Genomic DNA, 14,157 nt, shown 5'->3' on the forward strand with positions numbered 1-14,157 from the left:
TTCTTTATTGTGTTGGCTAACATTTATTTTCTCTAAAAGTTGGTGGTGACACTTTTGAATTATATGCAATTTAGTTGTCTAATTTCTGTGTTACTAGAGTAATTGTGTGATGTTTATAAAACATTGTATTACCATGTAACATTAGCCATAAGAGAGTTGCATCTTTACATCTTGCTGTTTTTGTTAATTTCTGCCTGATTGAGAAAATTAAAATGTAATTTTCTTGCAATAATGACTCTTGTATTTCAATCAGAACTTCAGCATTAGAGTTTATAAGTAAATAAGCCATTTCTCCTATTCTTAAGGGGTTGAGACTTTGGAGTGATGCTTTCATAATTATGCAATACTCATATAATACTGTACTAAGTTATATTTAATATAACTGGTTATAAATGAAGTTTAATAAACTCTGATTGCTTTACTAATGCACAAGCTTACTGCTTTTCCAGAGTTAATTTTAATGAAAATATATGGTCACTATACTTATTGGTGGAATATGCCCTCATCTTAATGACCATTATCGTTAGATTTGTGCAATAAAAACTTACTAAAATGACTTTAATCAGTGTTTTTAAATCAGGGGTGTGACTCAAGTTTTTTTGGTCATTTTTTAGAACTCTGTTGTAAATCTATAGCTTGTACATAGGGATAAAATCCATAATGTCTGCTTGCATGTGATGTGAGAGACAGATGCACATACAAGTATAAATTTCCTTCAGATAAAATTTGAGAGCTTATCCCTGTAGAACATCATTATAAATGAGACTGTATTTTATTACAACCATGTAAAAATATATTTTAAAGGTCACTTTACATAAAAATGACTGATTGATTCTTGTCAAAGAAACAGCTCTTTACAGTTCTCTAAACTTTGTCTTTTTGGTGTTGGTTTTTGTTATTCTTTTTTTTTTACTACTATATGTAATACTTTATTTTTTAAAATTTCTTTATTGATTAAGGTATCACATATTTGTCCTCATCCCCCCATTACCATCCCAAACCCCTCCCCAGGCATGCCCCCACCCCCCTTTTGTCCGTGACCACTGGTTAGGCTTATATGCATGCATACAAGTCCTCTGGTTGATTTCTCCCCCTAACCCCCACCCTCCCCTACCTTCCCTCTGAGGCTTGACAGTCTGATCGATGCTTCCCTGTCTCCGGGTCTGCTTTTGTTCATCAGTTTATGTTGTTCATTATTTCCCCTAGATGAGTGAGATCATGTGATACTAGAAATACACTTATAAGAACCGAAAATGAGACAAGCAATAATGGTTATGCTGAGAGGCAAATGAATCAGTCTGTAGTGAGTTTCTTTCTGGGCCAACAGTCCTTTTGAGTCCCAATTTCAATGTCAAACAGTTCCTTATGTGTGCATGTCAGTGATGATATTTCAGTTCTGGATGGTGGACAAATGGTGGTAATGCAGGTCTGACCCTCTCTGGTTTGGTCCTGGGCAACCTGCAGTGACGCACAGCTACTGACTGCTAGTGTGGCAAGGCGTCTTCAGCGTCTTCCATCTCTGGACTGTTTCTCCTCTGTCTTCATGGCTGGAGCAGACCTATCAATTCCTCTCTGTTGCAGGAATCCACATGGTCTTGGAGGTGTTTTCTGAAAATATACAAACATATTCTCGACCAAAAGTTAATAAAGAAATCTTTTCTATAAATTTGACTTGGGATCCTTTTTCATTTTTTGCCCAAATGATTTTCCTTAGGCTTGTTTTGACACCACGTGTGTTTTTCATGGGTGTCTTGCTATTAGCATTACAAATGAAAGTTAATTTTCTAAAGTAAAAATTTTCTAGATGTAATTTACTTACAGGATGTTTTTCCTTATATGATATTCTTCTACTATCCCCCCTTTTTTGATTTAAATATTAGGAGGCTTTTGGAAATTTTATAATGTAGTCTTGTTAGCTTTTAAATTTTAATTTTTTGCACTAAAATATGACTGCTTTAGGTTCATTACATGTTATGCAATTTTACCATGAGATGAACTACCCATAAAAATTTTAGTTAACACTTTAGGAACAGCTTTTTGTCCAGTACCATTAATTTTTCTAGAATATTTGCTTATTTCAACTCGCCCAGTGGGGTGAGCTGGGCCCTCCCTGGAGAAGAAACCTGGGTTCCCCAAGATATGTGATCAGTGCCGGGGCCCCGCCAGCAGGCGAGGGGATTCCAAGGCAGGTGCTGGGCGTGGAGGCCACGGGGCCTAGGCTACCAAGGAGACAGAACTGAACCTCACATCACCCTGCTTGGCCCCAGAGGATGGCTGGTTAGCCAGAGACGGGTAAGATTCCTCAGGGAAGGAACAACCTAAGACAGGCACAGTCGCAGAGGGGCCATCAGGAGAGAACTTGGGAGTCAACAGAGGTGGGGCACAGACCCTCACCCCCCCCAACTTTGCAGGGGCCTGAACCCTCACCCCTTCTGAGGGAGGTCTCCTGCCCCCATGGCTGCTTCGCTTCCCATGCCCAGCTCAAATCGGGACCCAGGTAACAGACAGAGACTTGGCCGACAGCAGCTGCCCTCTCGCTGCAACAAGACTTGTTTGAGTTGTCTTATTATTCTTAATTCCTTTTGTACCTTCAAAATGTTTTTTAAGTGGTTTTCCCTAAGGCAGTGGTAGGCAAACTCATTAGTCAACAGAGCGTCAAACTGCGGCTCACGAGCTGCATGTGCCTCACGAGCCGCAGTTTGCCGACCACTGCTCTAGGCATTAGGGGTGCATCCCTGAATCAAACAGACTAATATTTCTATTCTCATGGAGCTCATAGACAAAAAAAAAAAGTAAATTATAGACTATGTTAAAATGTGATAAGTCCTACTGAAGCAAGGAAATGTAGAGCACAGTAAGGCAAGTCAGGCGTACCCAGAGGAGGTGTTTCCATTTAAACAGGATGGATAGAGTAGGGCTCACTGAGCAAAAACTTGGGAGGGGATAATGGTGGTGATGGATTGAGCTATATGGATAATGGAAAAGAGCAGTCCAGGCAGAGGGAAGAGCTAGTGCATGTGGCTTATTGCCTTACTGAGGAACAGTGAGGTGGTCAGCGAGACTGAAGCAGGGTGGATGAAAGGGACAGTAGCAGGAGGTGAGGTCAGAGGGATATAGTGAGTGTGCAGATCAATAGGGCCTTCTATGTAGACTATTATAAGGATTTTGACTTTCACATGCAGTGAAAATAGAGCATCATTGGAAAGCATTGAGCAGAAGAGTGACCTGATCTGATTTTGATGTTAATAGTATCACTTCAGTCTCTTCAAAAATTAACTGTAGGAGGGTGAAAACGAAAGTAGGGAGACAGATTAGGAGGCTATTCCAGAAATCTAGGTAAGAGGTGATGGTGGTTGGAACGAGATCTCTGCTTTAAGAAGAGGACTTTGGCAATGAGAAAAGAGTTGAAGCAGAGGTAATTATTAGGAGGCTGTTGCCTGCTGATGATTAGAATCTAAACTAGGATGTTTTGAGTGAGGATGAAGAGGGAACTGCAGGAAGATTACCATGGAATTTGACAGCTGCTTGGCTATAAGGAATGAAGGAAAGGGAGGAGACAAAGGTGGCATGGGAATCTTAAGCCTGGATAAATGGAATGCAGATCTAACCATTAATAAATGTTACCCCACTTTGTGAAAGTCTGTCTGACACTCTGAGACATTTTGCCCACTTCCTGCTCATGTAGTGCTCATTGTATACCCATTTTTCCCGCCTGCACCCACCTAGAAGTGGTCTGACTTTTAGAATTGTGGCAATATTAAGGAATAATTAGGAATGTAAAATTTAAGAATTCTGAATAATCTAAATTAGCATATAGCTTGTATATGGAGAATAACTAACTGATTAGCACCCGAAGAGCATAAAGTATATTGGTCGCATTGAGTTTAGTAGATGACATGTAAAATGTGTTGGGGAAGGACTGTGGGTGCCAGGGGAATGCTCTTGGAAATGATGCTTGACCCCTGGGTAATGGTGGCAAAAGGGCAGTTACCCACAAAGTGGTGTCTCTGAATTTGAGATTACCATGAACTGTTTCAATTCAGTAATTCATTCCTAATGCCCTAGAGCTTAATTATACTCACTGAAAAGATCACATGTTGACTAAGATTTAGTATCAAGTAATAACCAGATCCGTGGTCCTTTGGGAATTTACTCATCGTCTTTAAGCTTCAGTTTCGTCATTTGCAAAATGAGAGGTTTTGACTAGATGCTCTCAAATTCCATCTAACTTTAATAGTCTCTAACTCTATAATGTGTGATTTAATATGGACAAAAATATGTTTACTTAAAAAATAGAAAAACACTCAAGTTTCTTCCCATAGACAAGGTGATAATGTTGCTAGCATTACTTTTTTTCTTGTTTCTGTCCTCCTATTAAACTGTCAACATTATATTCAAAACTGAGATATAGATTTAAAGCAGTCCACACATATGTGTATCTTTCCATAGAGAATTTGACAAAATAAAATTATATTTTCCCCTAATTTACATTCTAACTTTGAAGATATAGATCTGTTTCTAGTCTTGAGCTTATAACCCCACAGGATGGGAAGAGAAGAAAAGCAGGCATTGCTTGAAGAACTGTATAATCTGTCTAATAATAACACAGGTGGACAGGTACATATCCAGATGGTAACAGGGTATTTGAGGCACTTTTGAGGCTTTGACATTTTGCACTCTGATTTTACATTACAGGAGATCATGAAGCTTGTCATTGTGCATAAAACAGTTTCCGGTAATCCACAGGGAAAATTAAAGAGAAAATACCAGCTGGAGATAGTCCTAGGGAGATCTCTCTTAAAATAGATTCCTTTCTGATATAACGAATCCCCCCTCTTTTATTTTCCTCAGGCAATAAAGATTGATTGGGGTTTGTGTCAGCAGGTGAAGGCATTGTATAAAGATGTAGAAGTGTAGATCCCTGAGGGAATCAATGGATTGAGAGTAGAAAATGAAATGTGCAAATAATAGTGTATTTGTCCCAGCTGATCGAGAGGAGGGTGATCTTGACAGCATTTGGTTGGTGCTATTTGAAGACAATTTCATGAGATCCTGAGACCAAATAATTCTCACTTCCTTAAACTCATAATGGACTTCTCCCCATCAGTAAAAAGACCATATTTTGCTCAGTAAAAAGGGATGTGAGCATGCATGACCAAGTTGATGTGTATCATTAGTTTATGTTGTAGGAAATAAATATACATGATGTAGCAGAAGGGTTAATTTGAATTCCTAACAGGCAATTTAAACAAAACCTGTTCTTCCCTAATCTTGTCACTTGGTTGGCAGTTCAAAATATTTATAATATAATAACTGCCCTTCATGCTAATTGTATCCTATCTAATAAAGAGGGAATATGCAAATTGACCATCACACCATAACAAAATGGCTACACCCACAGGGGAGGCAGGGATTCTGTAACACAAGATGGCTGTGCCCACAGCTGAGGCCGAGTTCCCTTAACAAGCCTTAATGAGCAATCAGCAGGGACCCGAGGCTGTGCTCCCCCACCTGGTGGGTCTTGACGGGGGTGGGGTGGGGGGGTGGGGGGGTGGGGCCATCTGGGTCTGGATCTTGCCCAATGGGGGTGGGGGCAGCCAGGTCTGTGTCTCTCGCAATTTTGAGGCACACGTGGGTGGGCAGAGACTTGACTCTGGTTCCTGTGTCACGCCCCCCACTCTGACAGGAGGAAGATTTTTATATACATTTTACTAATTTCATCTCTGACACTTCTATTATAGAGAAAGGGCAAATAGCAATATTAAAATATTTCCTCTAATTAATTCCCTTTTAATGTGCATGAATTTTTTGCACCAGGTCACTAGTGTTATTATAAGATCTTGAAGTATCTTCTGAATCATGAAGATTACTAAATTATTAGTTACTTTGCTTACTTTAGTATTGCTTTATTACTTTAGTATTACTGTATTCTGATTCTTCAAATCATGGTGCCCATGTATGTTATGTGGTAGTTTTTATTAACCACTGTATTTTATTAACTAGAATACACCATTTCCGATGATTCTCAGCATTAGAAGTAGAAAGCCACATCCAAAAAAAGTGTTGGAGTTTTTGAGAAATGGGCATATATTAAAAAAATCACTAAGTTCAGTTTTATCTAGACTATTTATAAAGGTGTCCTTTAAATACCCATCAGATATAACAGAGTTCTAGACTGAGCTGTTGTGTTATATTTCATTACTATTAAATGTGACATTTTTCTTATTTATATATTTTTAAATTTATCTATTGTAAAAACATGATCATTCGTTCTAAAACTTTGAAAAAAACTTGAAAGGGGCTTATGACTTTGCTGTATCTTTTCTTATGTTTGAGCACTGTGGCCGTGATGTCTGATCCAAATGTGACTTCGGGACCTTGGGCACCAACTTTAAAAACAAATAGACATCCCCACCCCACCCTTCATTTTTAATTTTTAAAAAGTTGTTTATTTTCCTTTTGTAAAAAATGTTCTTGTTAATATATTTAAACTGTCTGATTATTTTGACTAGTTATACTTGATAAAATAAAAATGAGAATTATTCAATTATTGTTTTATCCACAAGTTTCTCTTATTGACAGATGTTTCTTTTTTTCTTTTGGTTTTAATAGAACATTCAAATAAAAACTTTGGCAGATGATGTGGTAAGGTGGTCTTTAGTACCATGTTATTACATTACTTATGCATGTTGCTTTTATATTAAAGTGAGTGGACATTACAGCATTGATATATGTAAGATATAGAATGTTTGGATGTTTACAAAGTGCAGTAGAATGGAAGAATTTTCAATAGAGTGACTTCTTTGTTTGAATTTTAACATAAAATAATTATATGAAATCTCAACAAAATTTTGATATTATCATCTTGATATATACTTAACCAAATTTTAAAAAATCTCTATGTAAATATCACTCTGGAAAATCCAGATATTTCCTTTTTTGATAGCTAAGTAAATTGACTGTGATTACATTAACTAGTAATATGAATATTGGAAGAAATTAATGTAACATAGAAAGGAGGTTAAGTTCATTATGTTAGTCAGATATTTAAAATCCTTAAATATTTTTGAGTTGAGTATATCACAGTAAACCTTATTAAAAGTTATGAGCTTTAAAATTTAAATGTGCCCTTTTATAGCTAAACTTTAAAGAAACAGTATTGCAAGCAATGCCAATTTTTTACTTGGTGAAATTACCTATCTACAAATAATGTAAAATACTGTTAGTAATTTAAGTAGGTGAAAGTATGCAGATTAACTTCATTTTCTTATCAAGATATAGCTGAAAGCAAAAGCCAGTTTTCTAGATAGAAATGAAGGGCATAGTGGAAGATCAAATATATATGTAAATAATGCTACTCAGTAGAAAAGCCAGCTCTGCAAAAGTAAATATTAAATGATATGAAGGGACAGGAACAGAGATATGTTGATTTAACGGTTGATTGCATATTTAAATGCTTTTATGTCCACCATATCTTTTAGTGAAATTTGACTGTTGGATATGTACTCAGCTTATTTGGGATAGCTTAATATTTTTTTCTTCAATTGTTCAAAGATATACTACGTATCTAAATCAACCTAATTTTTCTCAAAGAATTTAAAGAAAATTTGAAAATATCATTCAAGATGATTAAAAAAAAAAAAAAAAAAAAAGAACCTTAATGTGAACACTGGGATAGGAACCAGAGACTCATGAATTTAGTGAGTCACTTTTCTGTGAAATGAGAGAGTTGGTCTGGATAATTTTTCAAGTTTCTTCCAGCTCTAGAATATTATGATTTATATAATCCCTTTGTAAGCAACCATGTTCTAAAATCATTTTTGTAATCCTAAATAAGCTGCTTAAAACTATTCATATTTATTTCAAAGCACACCTTTTAATTAAAAAAAAGTGTTCTTTGAATCAATATGAAAAGTCTGTTTTTTTTTTTACTGAGGGTCAACAGAAACTTACATAAGTTGCAGTAATGGATTCTTGACACTTTTTGTATTGTTAAAGTAATGTATAAGGACGCAGTAACCTGGCAGTGAAGATGCGCAATCCTTGCATCTGCAATGTGTCTGCTTGTTTAATGTGAGCTGACAGTGTGCATGTGCTTCCTAACAGAAACCAGAATAAAACTGAGCTGCATTCAGTTTTATGGTCCTTACTAATTTTTGATGTCTAATGTTTTGTGGTTTAAAACAGAATGGCCTGTTTACGTGTAACTGGAGTCGTTAACCCACTTTATGTGAAATAGAAAGCTAATTATTAGAGATTGTACATGGAATCAATGGTTCAGAGTCAATATGCATTAAATAGCAAGTTCTTCATAATAGTGTTTGTAGGATTAAGATATTTCTGTTTATGTCGTGTTTCCAGTAAATGGAAAAGGTGATGTCTTGTTGGTTCTACTTTATAGGGCAGAAAAAACGGTAGGGGAAATAATAGTAATAGTAATAGTAAGAACAACAATAGTAAATAGGCATATCAATTTATTTTACCTCACAATAACCCTATGGTGTAAGTAATATCATTATTTACTTATGTGACATATGTTAAGTCATTGTGCTATATTACTTTTTATTTTTATTTTATTCATTTCAGAGAGGAAGGGAGAGAGAGGGAGATATAGAAACATCAGTGATGAGAGAGAATCACTGATCTGCTGCCTCCTGCACACCCCCCACTGGGGATTGAGCCCGCAACCCAGGCATGTGCCCTTGGCCAAAATCGAACCTGGGACCCTTCAGTCTGCAGGCTGATACTCAATCCACTGAGCCAAACCAGCTAAGGCTCATTGTGCTGTTTTGGAGATGAGGAAACAGAGACTGACTAATTTGCACGGGCGAACTGAGCTAGTAAAAGGCAGATTCATACTCGGGTAGTCTGCCTTCAGAGTCTGTGCTCTTAACCATGATACTCTACTGCTACACTGAGCAAGTACTCACAGATACTTGTCACAATTTCTGGCACCTTGAAGAAGAGAAGCATTACTATAATTTCCCCTTAGAACTGGATATTGGAAGCTCTTTTTATTTTCTTTCTCTTTTTCTCATGATTTGAAAGTTGCCAACAAAGACACATTCTCCCTGAAACAACCCACAGGACTTTGATGCAGGACTTTTTGTTTACCTACTTCCTGTGCAAAACAGAAATGACAGAGAACTGAGTTTTACTTTTTAAGGAATACTTTTCAGCCCCCAGACCACTGAGGCTGGCGAGCTACTTCAGGGTTTCAAAACAGTACAATCTCTAACTGGAGCTTGCTGCTTAAAATAACATTTTGTCAAAAGGCAATAATGTTGTATGTCATACTAAGTGCCATGTTGATGTTTCAGTTCCTTTTTTTCATGATTTCCAATCTCTTTTTTAGGGCTTATTTGTTGTTGTTTTCTCTTTGCAGCGTGACCGAATTACCAGTTTTAGAAAATCTACTGTCAAAAAAGAAAAACATCTTATTCAACATCCTATTGATTCTCAAGTTGCGATGAGTGAATTTCCAGCACCTCAGCCATTATACGATGAACGATCTTTGAATTTGTCAGAAAAGGAAGTACTGGATCTCTTTGAAAAAATGATGGTAAGGTGGACCCCTACTTTTGTTGTAATTTAAAACCACGTGTGCCCTGAATAACTCTGGGTTTTAAGTAGGTATGTTTTTATGGACTGTGTTTATGTCATGTAAAGGACGGACCAGAAACTTGGCTGATACAGCAGAACTATTTTTCAAAAGTATCTGTTTTTTGAGTTAAACATTCTTACTTATCTCTTCCAGTTTGAGCTCCTAAAAGCAGAGGCTGTCTTACTTACTTTTGATCTGTAGCATTTTGTAGTCTCTGGCACATCAAATCAAATTTTCAGGTAACTAATTTGTGTTCCTGTTTCTATAAAGTGAAACAGTTCTAAGCCCTCTTTGCTGCACAAGGTATCTTGTTGGGTATATGAAACAGAATTGGGAGGGAAGAAGTGATAAAACCAGTAGTGGGGGCAGAGGAATTAATTCCTCCAAGTTTGTTCTATAGCAATAGTCACACAACCAACATTTTCTAGCATGTTGCTTGCATTTTATAGCTTGTGGTCTATGTTATCTGATATAATAAAAGGCCAGAGGCGTCACAACCAGAACGACCAGAGACCACACCACTAGGGCCCCTCGCTGGCTGGCCCCACCCCCAAACAAGCAGTTAGGGGCAATCAGGTAGGCAGATGGCCCTTCTCAGTGCTGGCCCCGCCCCCCAGCAAGCAGTTAGGGGTGATCAGGTAGGCAGGCGAGCAGTTAGGGGCCATCAGGTAGGCAGATGGCCCCTTGCAGGGCTGGCCCCACCCCCCAGCAAAGAAAGAGGGTGGCCCAGGTCAGCCAAGCCATCGCACCCCAGCCTGTTGCCTGTAGAGGGAGGTCACTGGTGGCAGGGGAGGGCGGTTAGCACTGCACAAATGGCAAGCAGTGGCAACTGGGGAAAGGAAAGCCCCTATAGGCCCTGATCTCAGGCCAGGCCTAGGGACCCTACCTGAGGGGTCCCGGATTGTGAGAGGGTGCAGGCTGGGCTGGGAAACCCCCCCCCCCCCCCGAGTGCATGAATTTTCGTGCACCGGGCCTCTAGTTTCTTATATTAGATAATAAATAACCTATTTTGAGTATTCAGTAATTTATGGTAAGAGAGGGGAGAGATGAGGATTTGGGCCATATTACGTTGGCTTGCTTGACCAGAAAAGAAGTGGAGATCCTGACTCATGGTTTCTTTATTCTCTCCCACTTAGCATTGTAATATTTTCAGGTGGATGTCTATTTATCTAGAGTTAGAGTTCACAGGAGTTTCCAAGGTCCCTTCACCCACACCAAAATAAAAGGTTACTAATCACTGCAAATCCAGACCCTTCTACCCTGCTCATGGAACAGCTTGTCACCACCATCCCCACCCCCACTGTTTCCCTCCTGTGCCTAGAATAGGAGGTAATAGGCCTTCAATAAATATCAGTTGAAAGTTATTGAATGAAGACAAACTTAATTCCCTTTATCTTTAAACTTTTCCTTGACTATTTCTTCTATCTAGCCACTATTCCTTCTATCTGGCTTGTCCCCTGACACAAATCCTGACATTTGTGCCCCCTTCAGCCCATCCTCCTCATCCTGCAGCACACCCTTGTGTGCTTTTTTTGTTCCTGCTCCTTCCATGCCATCTGTGAACCATCGTTCAGCAGCCCTTTCTCTTGTGAAGCCTGTTATCTGCTGACCTTCCTTAATGATAAAAGCACCTGGCTATCCTTTTGACTTTTCCCTTGATTTTGGTGATTTCAACTATTATGTTGACAACCCCATGCTTTTGTGCTCTTAGTTCCTTGATTTCCTAAACTCTGACTTCTGCACCTATACATTTAGCTAATTATTGGCACGAGTATACCTTGGTTGGACTGTGTCATTCTTTGGAATGATTCCACCTGTGTAAGATCTTTAACTCTGAAATTCTCCTCAGAAGCTAAATAATCTATGCTACCTCTCCCAGGCTCCTAATTTTACAAAGTTTGTATTGTGTAGTGGTTATGAACAAGGCCTTTGGGGTCATTCTGACTTGGATTTGAATTCTGGCTTTGCCATTAATCGCATTAACTTGCAAAGGTTATATAAACCTCTGTATACTTTATTTTCCTTAACTGAAACAAAGATATAAAAGGATCTACCTCATATGCTTATCTAAAGATTAAAGGAGATGACATTCCTGGAATAGTGCCTGGCATATAAGCTCTCTGTGTAAGTAATTTCATAAATGTGTGTTACATTATCTTTCTTTATCAAATAAAGTTCTATTCTTTCTTTAGTTGCCAATATTTCTAGATCACCTAGATTGCCCCTCAGTTTACCACTTGGTTGCCTTATCTTAGTCACTCCAAAGCAGTGATGATAACAACAGAAGCAGAAACATTCCTTGATTAACACTTAGTTTTTTTAAATAGTTTTTTTTTACTTCTCTTCACTCAAGCCTCACTCAAATTATACTTACTGCTTTAATCTGCCAATTGGTTACTAATTTTTACAGTATTGAAATAGTTCTTTGAGTTTATCAGTGGCATTGCCCTACTCTAGTTTACTTAAACTTGACACTTCCGGGCGATCTTCCACTCCATTGGCGTTCTCAGTCACTTCCAGTTGCTTGCCAAATCCCATTGACTCTGCTTTTGCAATGACTTTTACATCTGTTTCCTCAAATGTCCTCTAGGTGCTCTTACGCTAGTTTTGACAATATCCCTCTCTAGTTGTTTCTTGTAGGGTACTAAAATAGCCTGCTAACTGGTCTTCCTCCTGTCCTTCAGGTTTTGCCTGTTCTAATCCAATAATGCCCTATTAATGATCAGAAACATTGCTTTTCCAAAGCCCCAAGTAGGCCCTGATGTTTTCAGACAATTATTTTATACATTTCAACTCCAGTCCCTCAACTGTGCTACTAGATGACTATTTCACACCTGTACTTTGATGTTCAATCCTCAGAACTCTTACTTATCTTTATACTCTGCTGATGACCTTGCTGCTTAATTTACTGAAGCAATCAGAAGAAAACTTCCACCACCATATATATCTACCTAACTTTTAGTACCTGTACTCACATAGTTTGTCTTGCTACCTGTCACCATACGTGAACTTTTTATGTTCCAAATCCTTCCATTTGTGTACAAGGTTCCATTCCTTTTCAACTACTCAGGGACATTGATCCAATAATTTTTCTCTTCTGTCTTCTGTCATTCCAAGCAGCATACAACCTGTCTAATTTTACAAAACCTTTTCTTGACCTTATCTCCCTTGCCAGCTACTGCTTTATTTTTACTCTCCCTTGAAGCAAAACACTTCGCTTAATTTTGTTTATATTGATTGCTTCTGATTTCTCACCTCTCACTTTCTCTCCTAAATTCATTCCAGCCAGGCTTCCACCTCACCATTATATCAAAACCGTTATCAAGGTCACCAAAGATCTTCATGCTGCTGAATCCCATGGTCAGTTCTCCGTCTCATTTTGATTGACTTATCAGCAGCATTTGATGCAGTTGATCATTCTCTTCGATTTGAAATGCTCCCCTCTCCACTCCCCAACATTGATTTTATTTCCTCTTGTGTCTTTGAGATGCTTGACAAGAAATGTTATTTTAACATTGCCGATACAATTATTATTTGGAATTTCTGGGTAATGATATACTTGGTGAAACTTGGTAAAAGCTTAAATAATGAAAGGCAATATTCAAATATAATCCTATCTTACTCTGATCATTGAAACTTGTTATGCCTGAGGATCATGTCTTGTCTATAACAGTACTTCTCATTGTCCAGGCTTGTAGATGTAGATAACAGGGGATATTCAGCTAAAACTTTAATTACTGCAGGACATGTGTTTTTTTTTTTAGGTATTAACTTTTATTTGATTATAAGAAGTCTTAGTTAGTTACTAATAATTCATTTAAAAATTACTTGGCTCTTTAGAGCTAAGTAAAATCGTGGAAGGAGTCTCATTAACTAAAAGATCTGAGTGGTTAGGTTTTACTAGTGTATTAGAAGATTACGAATGTTTCATTGAGTGTCATCTATGCATTGTATGTCATCTTTCATATTGTGGATACTCAACGAAACAATAATGGACATATCTTCTGAGTAATGGTATCAGTGGCTATTGCTGATAGATTTAAAGCTCCAAATTTGAAACTTTTAGGTGATTGCTTATTGTATAGAGCACAAACAATTTATTAGCTGTGTGTCTTCAATAGTTTATAAAAGTGAATTTTGTTCTTAGAGTATGGTCACTGACTATTAATTGAAAATTAGGAAGTATTTATTTTTTATTTGTTTTAAATTTATCTTTATTGTTGAAAGTATTACAGATGTTCCCCTTTTTCCCCATTGACCTCTTCCAAGGAGGTGTTTCTTTGATTAAAAATTTTGATAATAAAAACAGCCACTTGTTTTTATATGATTTTTATCATTACCTGTATGGGGTAAATTATAATTGCTCTTTAAGATTCCTGTTCCCCTGCTCACCCATAGTCATGTTTTTAAATCTTACATAAATGGGTAAAAGTAATGGGACCAAAACAACAATACTGCTTCCACATTTTGGGGGGATAACTTTAAAGGATGACTGAACTATATAGTAGTAGTACATATAATCTTTAACCCAAATTCAAATTTGAATAAGGTTC

The 14,157-nt window shown here is 37.6% G+C and overlaps 1 protein-coding gene across 1 annotated transcript in view; it reads left to right on the forward strand.

Annotated features, from left to right (window-relative positions):
• DIAPH2 (diaphanous related formin 2) overlaps positions 1–14,157 on the forward strand; it is a 1,007,470-nt gene that overhangs the window by 69,454 nt on the left and 923,859 nt on the right. Inside the window, exons 2-3 of the mRNA XM_080653027.1 lie at positions 6,613–6,645; positions 9,386–9,562. Of these exons, the coding sequence (XP_080509153.1) occupies positions 6,613–6,645; positions 9,386–9,562 (210 nt within the window). The remainder of the gene's footprint in view (positions 1–6,612; positions 6,646–9,385; positions 9,563–14,157) is intronic.

This window comes from Plecotus auritus (genome assembly GCF_963455305.1).
Source record: "Plecotus auritus genome assembly, chromosome: X".
NCBI lineage: Eukaryota > Metazoa > Chordata > Mammalia > Chiroptera > Vespertilionidae > Plecotus > Plecotus auritus.